The sequence below is a fragment of the Globicephala melas genome, unplaced genomic scaffold, assembly GCF_963455315.2.
Source record: "Globicephala melas unplaced genomic scaffold, mGloMel1.2 SCAFFOLD_53, whole genome shotgun sequence".
NCBI lineage: Eukaryota > Metazoa > Chordata > Mammalia > Artiodactyla > Delphinidae > Globicephala > Globicephala melas.
The window spans coordinates 58,732-77,862 of NW_027207232.1; the positions used below are offsets into that span (position 1 = coordinate 58,732).

The window sequence follows — 19,131 nt, forward strand, 5'->3', positions numbered from 1 at the left end:
TTTTCAATAGTCCTATCATATAGTGGAAAGAGCACTGGTGTGAAGGCAGCTTAGGGTTTGAATTCCAGAGTTTATGCTCTCTGTGGCCTGGGAAGGTTTCTTTTGCACTACAATCCCCACACTTATAAAATGACATTAAAAACCACCCTTTCTGTGGGTTCTTAGAATTAATTACGCAGGTTATGTGTGTAAAGTATCCTGGCACTTGAATGAGTGGTCAGAACCAAGGGCTGCTGGAGAGGATGCTTCTGCCCTAGGTAATCTCCCCTTCTACTGGGCGGCAAGTAAACATAGGCACAGTAGTCTGTGCTCTGGAAGAAGTGGGTTCTGGTGCTACAGAGCACAGAATCTTGTTTTTTTTAATTTAATTTTTATTTTATATTGGAGCATAGTTGATTTACAATATTGTGTTAGTTTCAGGTGTACAGCAAAGTGATTCCGTTATACATATATCCATTCTTTTTCAGATTCTTTTCCCATACAGGTTGTTACAGGATATGGAGTAGAGTTCCTTGTGCTATGCAGTAGGTCCTTGTTGATTATTTATTTTATATAGAGTCATGTGTATATGTTAATCCCAAACTCCTAATGTATCCCTCCCCACTACCTTTCCCCTTTGCAGAGCACAGAATCTTGGAAGGGAAAGTTCAGGGTAGGCTTTTTGGAGGAGGTGCCATCCTTCCTAAGGATATGTAGAAGCTCCTGGGGTGGCAGGAGGGAGCAGTGTGTGTCAGAGTTGGAGAAATATAAGAAAATACGGCAAAACTAAGATACAGGACTGGAACTCAGGGTTTAGGAAAGAAATGAGAGTTGATACTGGAAACCTAGTGGGGCCCAACAGGAAGGGGCCTTGTTTGTCCTGTCAGAAGTTTAGATGTTTACCCTGAAGGCCGTGGGAAACCCTAAAGAACAGTGAGATGGACTTCTGGCTTAGAGACTCACTCAGACCTCCATGTGGAAGGCACTTGATTGGGTGCAGGATGAGTTGTAATCTAAGGGTCCCACTTAAGTTATAAAAGCTTGAACTGGATTTTGCAGATCCGAGAGAGAATGGGTGGGGCCTGGTGACCAGTTAGAAAAGGAAGGGCAGCAAGTGTGGGTGACAGTTTACAGCTGCATCTTTTTGTGAGATACAGAGCACAGTAGGAAGGGATTGGGGGTGGGGAGAGGATCTTACTTCATCTTCAGTGCTTTAGAGGGGCCTGGTAGACGGGTCTGGGCCCAAGGTACAGATCTGGGCTTTTTGGGAGGACAGGTATTTGAAGGCATTGGAGATACTTAGGTTACCCACAAGAAGATCCAAAGAATCATAGGTCTGAGGGCTTTTTAAGTGGGTATATTGAGGATGTTTATAAGCTGAAAGAAAGTAGCCAGCAGAGAAAGGGTGTTAAGATCTAGGAGAGGAAATGATTGTTCATTTGTTTTCAAAAAGCTGAATACTTATCGTGAGCCTGGCCCTTTTCTAGGATCTGGGGTTCACACCATGTGTTATCTCTTCTGCAAGGACAGTTCAACTCATCCCCTGGTGAAGAGAAATCAGATTTTTCTTTGCATCCCATTCAGGTGTAGGAACTGCTCCGTACCTCTGAAGGGACTTTACTTAACCAGAGTAATAAGTTAGAAATCAAAAGAAATTAGAGCTGGAAGGGACCTTAAAGGCCACTGTACTTAATTTTGCCTAATATTTTACATTGATTGTAAGAAAAATTTATTGCAGAGCCCATTCTCTTCAGAGTTCCTTCACTGAACTTTCTTCATGTCTTGCATCCAGTGGGGCTAGCTTGTAGATTTTGGCCTGCTCCTAAATTTGCTTCTTCATCCACATTGCATTTTGCCCAGACTATGGCAGAAGCTCCTGGGTGGTTTCGCGGCCCCTGGACTCAGTTCCTCTAAGTTCATCTGCCTACTGTGGTTGAGTGATCTTCTAACATGAAAAGATACGCCTAAAATAATGCTGCTAATGGCTTGCCCACACAGAGTTAGTGCATACTAGCCGCCCAGCGTGTGCTCTGCCCAGAGGCGTGTAGTCTGAACTGTGCTCTACCAAGCCTCCTGGGGCTCTTTGGCCCTGAGGAAGGGGAGCTTTTTGTGATCACTCCCTTTATCTAACTGGTCCTTCAGCAGCAGGGTGCCTTTTGCCAATCAGCGGAGGCACCCTTACTCAGCCAGTGGTAGCCCCGGGCCTCATCACCTGTGGGATACAAGCCATGCTCTCTCCCAGGCTTGATTCGACCAACGTCTCTATTTTCTGTCCCTTCTCACACTTGGACCCCTGGCCTTTAGTCATCCCCACCTGCAGTATTTACAGTGCCCAGCAGGAGTCAGGCGTGAGTGTCTTTGCACAGGTGCTCCCTCTGCAGTTGATGCACCTCCTCCTCCAACTCTGCATAGCCTCATCTTTCTCGATTGTACTTCAGGGTTATCATGAAGCCATCACTTAGACATAACTTTTTGCCTCCATAGGAACCTCTGTGCATAAAGGTTATGGTTCTTTATCTCATGTGATTGAAATTTTGAGTTTATACATGTCCCTCCTTAATGAGGCTTTAAGGGTAGGAGTCGTTTCTAATCCTTAGCACAGAGCAGATGCTTTTTTTTCTTTTTAGATGCTTTTTAACGGTGATAAAATGTATGGTTTAAATCACTCATTTTACAATAATTTTGCTTTAGGTTCTGACAGAAATAAAGTTTCCAGAAGTTGTGTTCCTGCAATAAGAAATAAAGATGTGACCTTCCAGTTGTGTAAAGCTCTTAGACGCTGTGTAAGTGCGTCAGGTGCGCTAAGGAACCTGGAGCTAAGTGGGCTGGTTGTGAGAGAGAGAGACGTAACTATGTTAACAAAGGTAAGCCTTCATTGTGTCCTGCCAACATTTGATAGTTGCTTTTGGGGCAAACTAAAGGGGTAAAATTTTAGACTGTTCCTCCCCGTTAAAGGGATTGACTAAATCGGCCACTTTGGGGCACCTGTGTCTTGTGAATTGTCCAATTGGAGATGGAGGTTTAGAAAGTGAGTTTCAGTCTTGTTTAAGTCTCTTCCCATCAGACTGGTCTCGTGATTTCCTACACACCATGTTACTTCCTGTCTACCTTTTCTTGGTGTTGTTCATGCCTGGATTGTCTCCTGTACCTGCTCAAACCTTGGTCCATTCTCATTTGTACCATGGATACTGGTATGGATACATGTACCATGGATACATGTCATGCTGGATATTGTCAGAATTAATATTAAGTTTGTGTTAAGCCACAAACCACATGTTTTGTATATTTTCTGCTTTTTGTGTTTGTTTATATTTTTATGGTTTCTCTTCAAGAAATATTACGGGAAGGGAAATAGCAAGATATAAAGAGCAAAAAAGTCATCATGATCTTTAAATTTTTAGAACATGTATCTGCAATCATAATTATAATGCACTGTGGTATGTGTTAAAATAGGAAATATATGTAATGTCCTGTAGGAGCAGCAAATTCAGTGGTGTTGGTGAGGGTGTGTCATGGAAGTAATCACAAAGCAGGTGACTCTTGATTGGGGTCCTGTGTTCCCTGTGTCCAGTAGTGGTCTGGAGGGGTCAGGAAGCCTGCCTTTCAATTTGAGGGAAGAGAGGGTTTGAGGTCCTCTCTCTTCTATTGCTCTAGTATACTGCATAGCAGCTAATAAAATACTGGGTTTATAGTTGACATTTAAGTCGCTGATTGATCATCAAGATTGGCATGTATCATTGGAAATGAAAATCAGAAGAGTCTTATGCTTTTTAGGTTTTTCTTTTTTTTCCCTTTGTCTCAAAAGTATGTAGTACTTTACTGAGTGGTTGGGAATAAAGTTTGCAGTATTCAGTGTATTCAATTTTAGTACCTAAATAGAATTAAACTGTTGCTGGAAACTGGAATAACACTTTGTTACTGACAAGTTTTAGAATGCATCAGTTCATCAATTACCTGTTTGGGAAGATTGCAGTTAATGATTTTAAGAATGTGGCTATAAACCTCCAATTGACTGAAGAAAAGCAAATAAATCAAGATTGACAAATGTATAGGCTCTTCATCTTATTGTGTGTGTGGGTTTTTATTTTCCTTTTAGTTATTTGTCAAGGTATAAAGAACTCTGTCACTCTTAAGACAGTAAACTTCACAGGGTATAATCTGACCTGACAGGGAGCAGATCACATGGCCTAGATCTTAAAGGTGATTTTATGTTTAAACTTTCATGAAAACATGTGATTGAAGCACATTAACATATTGATACAGATGGCAGTTAATTTCTGTCTTTTAATACATGTGAGTGCATCTTCTGTTTTGTTGAAAGAATCTGACCAAATGGTAATGTGAATTGCTGTTGCATAAAGAATAGTGTTGAATCCCCAGTCTTTGCACTTGAGTTTAACAACTCTGTGGTTTTCTATCTTCTTCCTGAGACACTTAATCTCAGGTCCATCCTCGTCACACAGAGTGGTAAATTAGAGAACGATTAATATCACCATTTACAGAAGTGAGAGTGAAATCTCAACCATCCTGAACATAGGAACTGAAGGGGCCTCTCAGCAGTTCAGAGAGTTATTACCAAGCTAGTCAGCTGAATTCTGTTCAGTTTTCTCCGTAGCAGAGCCTTCCAGGTCCTTCTTTTGAGCTTATTTTTTTTATACGCAATTCTGTATGGATACTGTACATAATAGCAATAGTTGTATTAACTGGGTTTAACTGGTGATGTATTTACATCAAGATCTTGTTTTACAGATGAGAAAATTGACAGTTCTAGTTGAACTCTCTTTTTACAAGAGGAAAATATGTTCTCATTTTAAATAAAAATAAAGTTGAAAAAAGTTTTGATGTTGATATTCTCCTTTCCTAAAATAAAAAATATCAAGAAGCTACATTCTATTACCAAATAAACCTGACCTCTAATGTCATTCCATAATTTTGTTTGTATGGACAGAAAAGAAAAATTGATTTTCATAAGAAATTTTTGCACCTCAAAAATAATATATTTATTTTATTTCAACTTTAATGAAGAGCTGAACATTTCTAGTAAATAAAGGAACACCATTTGTGGGGGACCTTGTCTTTGTGCTACAAAGTCCATGTTTAATTTTTAAAAATCATTTAATATGATTTTCTTTTCGTATGAAACATGACTGGTTTCAGAACTAATTATCCCATTATTGTAGGACTATGGGAATTAACTCTTTGATTTTCAAAAGAGAAAGATTTTTATTTTTTTAATTAAAATTAATGATAATATAGAGAAATTTTAAGGAAAAAACTTAGAAAATTATGAAATGTTAGAGTAGGAGAAATCTATAGTTCATGTAGAGTTACCCTCTTTCATTTTATAAATGAGCACCTACAATTTGTAGCACGTAAGTGGCTTATTAGTAAATGGCAGAGTACGACAAGACCCTAGAGCATCTAATCCGCATTCCTTGTCATTTTAGGTGTGTTGTATTCATTTCCTTCATGAGTAGACCAGGAGATTGTATTTCTAATAGTAATGATAGACAGTGGGGAAGACCAAGAAGTTTACACACTGGGACCACAGAATAGCAGATTCAAAATGCACTGAGAACCCTTTCAGCTCTTCTCCGTTTTGACAAGACACTACAAGGATGGTATCAAAGTGTTTAAGTATATAAGCCCACAACAATCAAGAGATTTCAACACAGTTTTGAAAGACGGAAGACAGGTGGAAGAGTGTGAAACTGAGGCAGTAGAACAGAGGAAAAGCATCAACTAGAATATGCACAGGGACCACCTGCAACTGAGGAGGATTCTGACCCCACCTGCAGAAGTAGCCCCATGCTCAGATGCGCATGTAGGAGAGAGGGTGGAGTTAGTTAAAAGTGTGACTGAAATAGGGGAGCTCATTGAAGGGTTGTGTTTGGAGGAGTGGACTCCCAGCCCTGCCCTCACGCTCCTGAAATGAGATGCTTTCATTTTGAAAACAGTGAAACTGGCGAGAACTAGGGCAGCTAGTGTGAGTTTTCACACCCTAGAAAATTGTGTTTGCGGGAGATCCTATTACAGTTACTCCCCGCTTCTTCCTGCATAAGAAACCAATCAATCGTTGACTTCAGGGAGCTTTCTGCACTCATTCTTAAATAGAAAATAACTGTCATTTGCCTGATAGTTGAGTAAAGCTTACAACATGAGAGAGGGGGACAAAGTGTGAAAACATATCCTGGTAGGACCGGGGACAATTTAGGGAACAAAATAATTTAAGAAAAAACCCTAATTAGTATTCTGAGGGAGATTTAAAAAGGGCTAGCAACTATAAAATAAGACTAGGGTGTTAATTAAAAAGAGAATGGTCAGAAAGCAAGAGAGGTCTCTTGGAAGTGAAAATATGGTTGCTGAAATAACTTCAGTAGGAATTAAAAAAATTTCTCATATAAAAAAGAAAGACACAATGGAAAATGTGATAGCAATATGTTAGAGAGGCTGCATCTGGGAGATGCAACATGTAACTATTAGAAACTCCAGACCCAGAAAAAAAATGGAGGGAAGTTGTCAAAGGGCAACAAAATTCCCCACAGCTGAAAGTAGACATCAGGCCTCTGATTGAAAATAGTTACTCAAGTTTTGAGCAAGATGAACAAGAATAGACTCATACCTAGGCACCCTTCATTATGAAACTTTAAAATACTGAAAAAATAAATTAACATAGAATAAAATACTGACAGGATACATCCATTCCAGAGAGAAAAATACTGGTCACCTAAAAAAAAAAAAGTTAAAATCTGACTTTATCATACTTGTCATCAGCACCATGGATCCTGGAAGGCATTAGAAAGATACCTCCAAAGTTTTTCAGGCACATAATTTTCACCCTAGGGGTTTGTATCCAGCCAAACTATCAGTCATAAGTGGAGGCTGAAGAAGATATTTTGTACAGAAAGAAATTTGAAAAATTGACCTCCTGTGCTACACCTTAAGCTTTTTATAGAAATAATCCAGCAAAATGAGGCAATAAACCAAGAAGGAAGGTAATAGGGGATTCAGTGCAGAGAGCAGCTAGTCTAGATTGAAGAGGCTTCTATTGATTGTGTGATTGAGAGCTTAGAAACACCTTGAGGCATATCGTACTTACTAGGTATTAGGCACTGTTGGAAGGGAAGAGGGAGAGGAAGAGGAGAAGGAACTTGAACTCCAGAGGAAAAAAGGCTATACTGACATAAACCTGAAGGAAACTAAGCTATGGTTGATTTTTAACCTACTATTGGTGAGGAAGAGAAGAATCCACTTACACTTGACACTATAGATGTCCCCCTTTTCAGCGACACACGGGGGTAATGACCACCTATCTAATTTGTTGTTCAAACCAGAACTTGTCCAAACTCCTTACACTTCAATAGTGTAAGGAGGCGCTCTAATGCTGTAACATCAGGACAACAGGTATAAACTGGAACAGCCCAAGGCGGCTTGGGGTATGTGGTCAGCCTGCACAAGGGCAGTGACACTGACACAGTATGGAACGAGGTGTAGTCTATACACAGAGACAGTACATCTGCAGTGGGCAATATTAATTTCATTGTAATAATGGCAATACTGTCTTGGTTTGCAGCTTTTATTGTCAACTTGCATGTAATAACAAATAACTAACCTAAACTATACTTAGTATGTATTTGCATTAACTTGGTATGTACTGAAATGTACTAGTATGTACTTAGTATATATTAGGCTCTAAGCGTTTTTGCATATATTAACTCATTTAATCCTCTGAATAGCCTTATGAGGTTGGTGCTAATATCATTCCCACTTTTGTGAAAAGGAAGCTAAGACAGGAAAGGAACTTGCCCAGGCTGTACCTAATTTAGGGTTGGATCGAGGCTTTGAGTTTAGGCTCTCTGCCTGTTGTCTTAAACCTTACTCCTTACTGACTGTCAAATAACAGAAGACTTAACTGCACATAGAACAGAGTATAAATTTCAACTTTGACAATGTAAAAGCTAGGTTTGGAAGGTAGACAGGAGGTAGAAAAAAGGGAAGATGGTATGAATGTCCTCATTTTACAAAGCGTGACGTTGAGAGAGTTTATAGTTGATCAACAGTGTAGGTTTTTAAGTATATCACTACCAATCAAAGAGATGATGAGCAGTGGAATAACTAATGATGACATAACTTTACTGAGCAGTGTGGACATAGGAAGAGTGTAAATGAACTAAACCCTTACTTAGTAAAATAGAAAGTGAACAGATAATGCCTCCAATTTAGTCAGAAAATGGTCATGTAAGAGTATTACTCGGAGAAGAATTCAAAATAACAATAGTTGGACCTCCCTGGTGTCGCAGTTGTTAATAATCTGCCTGCCAAGGCAGGGGACACGTGCTTGAGCCCTGATCCGGGAAGATCCCACATGCTGCGGAGCAACGAAGCCTGTGCACCACAACTACGGAGCCTGCGCTCTAGAGCCTGTGAGTCGCAACTACTGAGCCCACGTGCCGCAACTACTGAAGCCCACCCGCCTAGATCCTGTGCTCCACAAGAGAAGCCACTGCAATGAAGAGTAGCCCCCGCTCACGGCAACTAGAGAAAGCCTGCACGCAGTAACGAAGACCCAACTCAGCCAAAAATAAATAAATAATAATAATAAAAAATAACAATAGTTGACGTAAACCTCATAAAAAAGGAAATCCAAACAGCCAGTAAACACAGAAAAGTGTAGGACTTCATTAAGTAATAAGAGAAAAGTGAGTGAAAACCAATGATACTACATGCCAATCAGTTTGACAAATACATAAATAAAGTGTGGTAGTATCAGGTATTGTAGACCTAGAGTACTATGGGAATCTTCTACCCTACTTATACTGGAGTATAAATCGACACAACTACTTTGGAAAGCATTTAGCACTCTCCATCAACTGAAGGTATATAAATAGCCTGTGACCCAGCAGCCCTCACCCCCGCCCTGTGTAAATGCACCAGAATAACCGGTACAGCAGGATTCCTGTCCATGATTTGCATTAGCACAAACTGAAAACAAACTAAATGTCCATTAAGAGTCAAAAATTAAATAAATTATGTGTATTCGTACAGTGGGAAAACTATCAAGCAATAAAACTGAATGAACTAGAGCTACAGGCTGCAATGTGGATGAATTTTTTAAACCAATGTTGAGCGAAAGAAATACGATAGAAAAGACTTCATATACTATGATCCTCTACATAAAGTTAGATGTTGACAAAACTAAACTCTTTTGTTAGGGATGCATGCAGGTTAAAGAAAAGGATTGTCAAGAAATGAGGACGGTGTTTAACTGGGAAGAGGGAAGGAGATTGTGATGGGAAAAGGATATGGGGGGGTTTTTGAGATGCTGACAAGTATCAATACTTTCAGATTCGAGTACTGGTTATGTAAGTATTCTCTTTTTATTTGTCACATTGACAGTTTTGTTCTGTGCACTTCTCAGTACGCATATCATATTTTACAATTAAAAACCTGAGTAAAGAATTGGTCACTTCTTGAGTGCCGAATGTGGGAGTGGGATGAGACTATTTCATTTTAAGCCCTTCACTACTGTTTGCATTCACATGTTATTCATTCAGCATTAATTGAACATATGCTGTGTACCAAGCACTCTTCTAATTTTATATGCGTTTTAACTCATGTAATCCTCACGAGAGCTCTGTGATATGGGAGCTTATCTCCATTTTATAGATGAGGAAGTTGAGGCCTAGAGTTATAGAACTTGTCCAAGGTTATATAGCTAATGGGTAGTGCCAGGTCCATTTGCCTCAGAGAATCTGAATTTTTACAATATAATCTAAAAGAGAAATTAAATTGCTAATTACAAGAAAAAAAATTACACATTAAAGAAGATGACAAGTTTTCATCTATGCAGTTAGAGAAAAACACACAGTCTGTCTTTCACACACGTACATCTTGTATTGGCAGGGATTTTCCTTATTAAGCAATTATTTATTGACCGCCCACGTTGTGCTAGGCACAGGTGCTGGGGATAAACACTTAATAAAATACACCCCCTATCTTCAAATAACTTGCACTCTACGTGAGGAAATAAGCCAACAGTTGTAGTAGAGGTTATATACCAAGTGATACATCGCTGATGGCAGTATAAAATCTCATAAATCTTTTGGAAAGAAGTTTGGAGATAGGTACCTCAGAGCCTTAAAAATGTTCATTTGCTTTGACCTCAAACTCATTTTTATGGATTTATTGCAAGAACGTTATTCTCAATATGGAAAAAAGCCTTCATGCATAAAAACGGTTATTTTGTCTTATAATATTGAAAAGTTGGAAAGAATTTAAATGTGTAAAGTGGTTAACCAGTAAACCCACTCAGTGGAATATTTTGTAGCCCACACAAAAAAAATCAAGGTTATGAATCCCCTGATTATATGAGAAATGATTGATTTCAATGTTAAATGGAGAAAAGGTGAACATAAAATTTGATATCCAATATGATGGGAGCTTTGTCCCAGAAAAATCACCCTAGCCAGTGTACAGAGGGAGGAAGGGAGAGCAGATGACAGGAAGGAAAATTATTCCAAAGCCTTATCATTAGTCTTACTTAAGTAACAGAATATCAAGCAATTTTACTTTCTTTTTTGGTTCCATATTTCCATGTAAGGGACATGAATTATTAATACTTTGTGGGAGGAGGGTACACTTTTCCACAAAAATTTAACACTGTGTTCTAATTTCCTCCACTAGAGGAAGAAACTATTTCATGTAATTGCACTTTGATGTGCTATTTAGAACCAGTCAGGAAGTTTTACTCTACTTTCCTCTGACTGTGGTGAGAGTTTTTTTGTTTATTTGCTTATTTGTTTAGAAATTCTTTGAAATCGGTTTTAGAAGATTTATTAAACCATTATATTGAAAGTAGAGGAAGTTTGCAATTTTTCCCCCTTTTTCCCCATTGAAAACTTGGCCGGCTTTAGTAATGAAACATTAAAGAATTTGAAGTTCTTAGACTGTCAGTTTTTTAAACATGATCTGAATATAAAAATATATGTTCATTGAGTAAATTTTTGAAAACAATGAACAACTCATTGAAGGAAATAAAAGCCACCTCTGCATGTACACACACCTGATCTCTTTTGTCTGAAAAAAGTATGAAAAATATTTTGTCTTACCACTAAATACTCTTCTACATCAGAGAATTTGATTAAGCTTATGCACCATCTCCCAGGAAAAACGCACAGATATATTTTGAATGTAGAACTCCTGAAGCCCATTCATTAACTCTGGTTGAGACCTGTTGTCATTATTTTCTTAGTGGCTTCATAGCGCATTCCTTCATTCGGTGATCTGTTTTTGTTTAAACCAATCCCAATTTGGAGGCTCTTAGCCTTCTTCTAGGGTTTGGTTATAAACAATCTTAAGACATCATGTTGGTAGATAAATCTCTGCCCACATCTTTGATTTCCTTAGGGTAAACCCCTGATGTAGGATTGTTGTTAGGTACCAAGAGCTACTCTTCAGAAAGTGATACCAGCTCCTCTGCCAATGATGGCATATAATAGAGTTCCTCATTCTTTAAGTGATTGTTCAAAGCAGCTAAAATGTATAAATATACCTTACTGTTTTCATAAGTGTAGGTATTCTGATTATCGCTGCATAGGAAACCACCCTGAAACTGTGGCTTAAAACAATGAAAATCGTTTATTTTGTTCATGAGCCTGGAGGTTGAGTAGAATATTAATTCTTTTAGTACACTCTTACTGACTGAAAACAATACCTATTTGACTAGCTCACAGTTCTGTAGGTCAGAAGTCCAGGCACAGCGTGACTGGGTTTCCTGCTCAGATACACACGGGAACATGTGGGTTCCCTCCCGAGAGTGTTAAAGCACGTGAAATTTAAGTGTAAGACGTTGAGTCCCAAACGTTGGATGTTCACCATAGTTTGTGTGGGTCACAGAGCTGAAATCAAGATTTCAGTCTGGCTGTGTTAGCATCCCGAGGCTCTGGGAAAGAATGCCTCCAAGCTTCTTCGGCTTGTTGGCATAATTCAGATTCTGCAGTTGCAGGACAGAGGTCCCCATTTCCTTGCTGGCTGTCAGTCGGGGGACAGTGTCAGGTCCTAGAGGCCTCTCGCTTGCCTTCCCTGCCGCAGCATTGGACTTCTTCAGAGCCAGCAACGGAGAGTCTCCCTCTTGTCCCTTTTGTACTTCAATTCAGGAAGAGTTCAAGTCCTTTTCATGGGGTGCCTGAGTAGGTCACATCCACCTAGAATAATCTCCCTATCTTAAAAAATCAACTGATTTTGAACCTTAATTCCATCTGCAAAATCCCTTCACTACAGCACCTAGATTTAGAGTTTGATTGGATAAGTGGAAGGTTTGTGTACTTCAGTAAGTAGGAATCTTGGGGCCTCTGTTAGAATTCTGCCTATTGCAAGCAGTGTCCCCACTTCAAGGCCCGAAGTGTCTTAGTTCCTAAAACTCCTAAGAGAGTTTATCAGTGTTCATTTTATTTCAGTGACCTTGGTGAATGGGAAGACTACCATCTCCGTGAACAGGAATGGCACCCAGCTTCCTGAGTCCACAGTGTGGCTCTGCTACTTAGTGGTGTGACCTTGGCTGTGCTGCTCTACTTATTCTACTTCTCTGCCTCTGTTTCCCTCATCTGTAAAATAGCACTTCCCTGGTGGCGCAGTGGTTGAGAGTCCGCCTGCCGATGCAGGGGACACGGGTTCGTGCCCCGGTCCGGGAGGATCCCACGTGCCGCAGAGCGTCTAGGCCCGAGAGCCATGGCCGCCTGAGCCTGCTTGTCCAGAGCCTGTGCTCCGCAATGGGAGAGGCCACAACAGTGAGAGGCCTACGTAACGCAAACAAACAAACAAACAAACAAAAAAAACCCATGGAGTTAGTGATCGTTCTTTCCTCGTAGGGTTTTTTTTTATACATTTATTTATTTATTTTTGGCTGCGTTGGGTCTTCGTTGCTGCTCGCGGGCTTTCTCCAGTTGCGTCGAGCTGGGGGCTACTCTTCGTTGCAGCGTGGTGGCTTCTCATTGCGGGGCACAGGCTCTAGGCGTGCAGGCTTCAGTAGTTGTGGCACGTGGGTTCTAGAGCGTAGGCTCAGTAGTCGTGGTGCGTGGGCTTAGTTGGTCCACGGCATGTGGGTTCTTCCTGGACTAGGGCTCAAACCCGTGTCCCCTGCACTGGCAGGCAGATTCTTAACCACTGTGCCAGCAGGGAAGCCCCCTTTTAGGGTTTTGATGATTAGATTATTTCATACCCAGGGAATTCCAGGAACAGTGCTTGACTGTGAATTGCTTTAAAAGTGAGTACTTCTTAAAAACATGCTTTTGAATCTGCAATTAGGCAATTCAGGTATGTTAAGCATGTTCATTAATAGGACTTCCTACTATAAGGAGACCCACGAATAAAAATAGAATTTTTCTTTCTGGGTCTTAACTTCTTATTTCTGACTTACTATGTTATTTATACGCATATGCCTTTTATGGTGGGCTACCACAAATTTATGTTGGAAAGAGTGGAATTTAAATAAATCTTACCTATGCTAACTTGATAGGTTTTGATAATTCATTTCACTAGCATGGTATGATATTACCAGTAGCAGACTAAAATCTGAGTTCACTTCTGGCTCTGCCTCTAAATCCTGATGAGACCAATAGCTGGAAAGGCTTTGGGATATTATACTATGAATTAGTTATAATATTGACTCTGTTTAGGAAAACCTGGAGGAGTGCCTAAAGCAGTTAAAGGAGGAAAGAGTAATAAGACTGAAGGCTGATAAACGAGTCAGTGAGGTAAACAAGTTTCTTCTTCTGCTTTAGAGAGTGTTTTAGTTTTATTTTGATTTGATTTTAAGCCATATACACATAATTTGTAAGATTTAAAACTGTAATATGTTGCAAATTTGTTGTATCAAGTGGACTTTTGCATTTACTGGTATTTAGTGATCATATGATCTATATTCCAGAAAGCATGTTTTTAAAAATGTGAAAATCTGGTTTTGTGTATGTGTGTGTGTGTGTGTGCGCGCGCTTGCGCGCGTGCGCTTTTATATGACATTAGCTTATTTCCTGTTCATGATTCTTTGATTCAAGAAGGCACTTTTGTGCATATACTGTATATACAGTAATATAAAAGACACGATGAGACTCTCCTGGCAATGAATTAGGAAAGTGAATCATTTAAATAAATTTAAGATATTGGAAAACTTCTAAGAATGCAATGAAAGATAAAAATATATACTATGAGAATTACATTAGGTAATGTGCATGAAAGCAGGGCATAATCTAAAAAGTTCTATCTAAATATAATTTATCACAGCATGAGTGTAGGGAGGAATTTTTGAAAGTGCATCCGTTGGATTGGCGGACACTCATTCAATAAATGTTGAGCCACCTGCTCATGTAAGGCAAAAGGGGCATCATGAACATTAATGGCCTTTCTGAGAAATACTAGAGTTGAGCTTACAGGGGGTTTTAAGTGCATAGATGATGAGCGGAAGGGGAAGAGTGCATGGGGGGAATATTTTCAAGAAGCCAAAGAAAATATTGGTGATTGTACATTTAATAGATTGGGTTGGGTATGATTTAGGACTTTTAAACGTAAGCATTAGATATTTTGCTCACTAAAGTTAATTCTTAACATTCAGCAGAGTTGTAATATGTTTTATTCAAATCAGATTCTATATTTCATTTTCTAATTTAAGAGAAACTTAAAGCAGGTAATTTTCTAATGTGGAATAAGGCTCCATTATGAATTGAACTAGTTAGAAATGTGATCTTTTGTGAAAGATCATTAATAAAACGGTAACTTTGGTTTTTTTATGTACCACCTAAGTGTTATATAGGAAACTTTGTTGGGTGCCTGTGGGTTTTGGTTACTATGTGATATGGTCTCTGTCTTTACTGGTGGAGAGTTAGGTTAATTACATTTTGAGTGTTTTAGTTTTGTTCCTTGAAAATAGGGAAGACTACTTTTGATGACAATGAGAAAAAATCATGTCAGACATTTTTAGTCTTTTTTTATAGCTGGAACATGAAAATGCCCACTTAAGAAATATGAATTTCTCTTCGTCTGAAGCCCTTCATGCCCACTCATTGACAAGCATGATCCTGGATGATGCAGGTGTTTTGGGCAGCATTGAGAATTCTTTTCAGAAGTTCCATGCTTTCTTGGATCTCCTTAAAGATGCTGGGTTAGTTCATTTCTCTTCATGGCATTCTTCTCTTTGCGACTGTGATGGTAGTTTGCTGAGGAACTGGAGCAATTTTCATCACTTCCGTGGCCATATTTAGTGTAATTATAGGTAATATAGTTGACTATTTAAAATGAGGAATTAAATTTTTTAAGAAATGCAAATAGGGAAGCCTGCTTTGGTAGAGTGGGGAGCTCATTATAAAAGAGTAACCTGTAGATAGAGTAATTAGTAGGTGTAGTTTTTTGTAAAGACTAAATTGAAGGCAGTTTTCATTGAAAATATTCGGGAATGCGTAAGAATTTTCCTATCTTTCACTTATTTTGCTTGTTTGATAAGTGAATTAAGGTTATTTTTGCCTTAGACATAAAAATTATTATTAATCTGCAGGGGAGATAGGTCAGTAGTTCTCAACTGGGAGCAATTTTGCTGGAAGAGGGAAGTAGAGATTGATAGTTGATGGAGTGGTGTTTTGTCAGTGAATGAATTGGTGTTGGTGTTGGGAAGGAAGGAACAAACACATTCTTGGAAACTGGAGGAAATGTGATAAAGAAGTGTGGGAATAGAGGTGTGAGAGGTAGTGGACGAGGTGCGTGGTAGATGTGAAGCTGCTAGTCAGACAGTATTTAAAATGGAGCGGTAATAGGTAAGGAGATGGGATGTGTCCTAGAGGATGAATCTGGAAAGGGCTGAGAATTTGGGGGAGAGAGAGGCTTGTAGTCTGGCGTAGGATGTTGGCTTTTAAGATTTTAGAAGTATTTCATGATTGTAGGTCTGGGGAAATCTAAACTGCTCTTATGTGATTATAATAACCTTTGTCTTTTTTCCTTTCCTCCTCTGGTCCAGGCTTGGGCAGCTGGCCACAATGGCTGGTATAGATCAGTCAGATTTTCATTTACTAGGTCGTCCCCAGATGAATTCTACTGTTAGTAGTCCACGTAAAGAAGAAAAGAAGGCACTTGAAGAAGAAAAATCAGAATCAAAACAGGGTGCCCTAGGACAAATGAAAAATATCCAGGTAAGTGGACAGAACAGCACTTAATGATTCTAAGAGTGATTAGCAAAAAGGAAATGACCAAGTCAGGGAGAAAACAATAATGATCAGTCTCTAATAGTTCACATGCTCAGAACCTATAAGATTCTGGAATCCTTTCCAAATCTGAGATTAGTAAATGTGTGCCCATTTCATGATACTGTATTGTTGTAAATAAGGAGACTGGAAGTTCTTTAGAAAATTTATGAGTTAAAGCAAACTATCCTTAATGAAGAAAGAAAACATTAGAGAAAATATTCCAGATTTTAAATTGTATAAATGTCTATTCTATTCATATTTTATCTAGGTTTCTATTTGTATGCAGTCAGCTTACAGTGAAGGAACACTAATGAAGGTATACATACTGATATAATTTTTAAAATAAGTAATCCAGACATAGCTAATAGGTAACATATTACAGTGAATCACCTGGTTATGGGAATGGGAGGGGAAAACCTGTCAGCTTTTCCTCTAGCCTTGCTTGGAGCCCCCATCAACCAATCTCAGACTGGTCTTGGGAACTGACAGCTTGAGAACAGAGTTTGGTCACAAACTATATACTGTTTGCATGTGCCTGGAGGATAGGAAAGAAATTAATTATCTTACAGAATAGGGTTTTATTTTTAGTGAGGGAAAGGAAATGGGTAATAACTACCCCAGTCACCAAAGTCTGAAAATGTAGCGGACATAGCCTTGGATATAGCTAGGTTAAGCTGAGAATCACTTGGCAAGATATAATTAGAAAAAAACTGGCTCTGAAATCTTCTGAATATTGACTGTGTTAATAATAAGGTCACAGAGTAACACTGAAGTTTTGAACTCTACTTTTTAATGGTTGGCTTTGTTCATCACTGAATTTTTGTCTTGTCTTTTGTTTTTCTGTCCAGTTTCAGAAAATTACAGGTGATGCTAGGATTCCTTTGCCTTTCGACTCCTTCCATGTCCCAGTGTCTACTCAGGAGGCCTTAGAAACTTCCAAAGACAACCTGGGGGTCCCAGTCACAGAGCAGCGGCAGGAGTCTTTTGAAGAGTTCATTGCTAGAACATGTTCTCCCTTCAGCAGAAATCATTTCTGGAACTGAAAGTCAAAGCAAAGAAGAGGAATTATCTAGAAATAGCAGGTCGTCTTCAGAGAGAATGAGCAAAGCACGTGAATATACCAAAAAATTCTCTGCTAGGAGACAACCTGGGAAGGACCTGCATTCCTGCTCTGACTCACCTGTAAAGCATAAAAGCAAAGGAATTGGGCAAAATAATTCTTTGGTTAATAAACCAATTAAAAGTGAGTCTTCAAAAAAACACATTTCTGTTAAAGAGAGTAGAATAGTGACTGTTTCATCAAAGACAACTAAAAGTAAACTCAATCTACTAGAACATTCTGAAGGTGATACTCCTGGATCTGATTGTGAATTTCAAGAAAGCATCCATACTCTATCACGCCTAACATAGGTCTAAATCATTTAAAATTATGTTTTTGCCTTCAAATTTTAATAAGTTACTTACGTTTTTATTATAGTATATGGTGGTTTCAGTTACTTGACTGGAAGCCATTAGAGAAAGATTTATCTATACTTTTTTATTATAATGAAAGTTTTGGTGTACTTTTCCTTGTGACACTTTGCACCATTCATTCAGCTAGTGTTTACTGAGGGCTTCATATGTACAGTACTTTTCTGGGTGCTATTGCTTTCAGCAGTGAACAAAATAAAGCCTTTACTCTCCTGGAACTAGCACTCTATGTTGGGAGAAAACATAAACAACAAAGCAGGGTGTAAGGGTTAAAAAGATATGGGAATAATAAATGGAATAGTTTTACCATTTGGTTAAACATCAAACTATTATAAATCACATGGCCAGAAGCCATTGAGGTATTTTAATTCACAATAACCAGAGAGCCTCAAACATTTACCAAGGCACTTACCGTTGTTTATGGACTACAGCAACGCTCTGAGGTAGGGAACTGTTACCATCCCCGTTTATAGATGAGGAGTCTGAGGAGACATTATGTGAGTTGCCCAGAATTACACAGCTGTAAGTAAGTGGGAAGCTGCGATGTGACCCGAACCCATGCTCTATTTTTTTTTTAATGTATGGAATTTATTTTAATGTATGGACTTTATTATGTTTCATTTGTTTCTGATTTATGTGAATTTCTTCTTTAAAGATTTTTTCTGATGTCGACCATTTTTAAAGTGTTTATTGCATTTGTTACAGTATTGCTTCTGTTTTATATTTTGGTTTTTTGGCTGCAAGGCATGTGGGATCTTAGCTCCCCCACCAGGGATCGAACCCTCACCCCCTCCATTGGAAGGCGAAGTCTTAACCACTGGACCACCGCGGAAGTCCCCCTTATGTGACTATTTTTATGGCAATTTTTTTAAATTTTATTTTTTTATTGACGTATAGTTGAATTACAGTGTTGTGTTAATTACTGCTGTACAGGAAAGTTACTCAGTTACACATTTATATACATTCTTTTTCATATTCTTTTCTGTTACGGTTTATCACAGGATATATAGTTCGCTGTGCTCTACAGTAGGACCTTTTTGGTTTTTTAAAATACATCCACTTTTTTAAAAATAAATGTATTTATTTTTTAATTTTTGGCTGCGTTGGGCCTTCGTTGCCGCACGCAGGCTTTCTCTAGTTGCGGTGTGCGGGCTTCTCATTGTGGTGGCTTTTCTTGTTGCAGAGCACGGGCTCTAGGTGCATGGTCTTAAGTAGTTGTGGCATCGGGCTTAGTTGCTCTCTGGCATGTGGGATCTTCCTGGACCAGGGCTCGAACCCGTGTCCCCTGCATTGGCAGGCGTATTCTTAAACACTGCGCCACCAGGGAAGTCCCATGTAGGACCTTTTTGTTTATCCATCCTGTATATACACCAATTTGCATCTGCTAATCCCAAACTCCCAATCCAACCCTCTCCCACCCCCTCCCCCTTGGTAACCACTAGTCTATTCTCTATGTCCT

At 39.0% G+C, this 19,131-nt stretch overlaps 1 protein-coding gene across 1 annotated transcript in view; it reads left to right on the top strand.

Moving 5' to 3' along the window:
* The window catches only part of LOC115850035 (centrosomal protein of 78 kDa-like), a 41,003-nt gene extending 23,615 nt beyond the window's left edge, over nt 1-17,388 (top strand). The window contains exons 4-6 of the mRNA XM_070044767.1: nt 14,964-15,130; nt 15,977-16,148; nt 17,051-17,388. Coding sequence (XP_069900868.1) covers nt 14,964-15,130; nt 15,977-16,148; nt 17,051-17,245 — 534 coding nt within the window. The 3' untranslated portion in view covers nt 17,246-17,388. The remainder of the gene's footprint in view (nt 1-14,963; nt 15,131-15,976; nt 16,149-17,050) is intronic.
* Nucleotides 17,389-19,131: the final 1,743 nt, after the last annotated feature.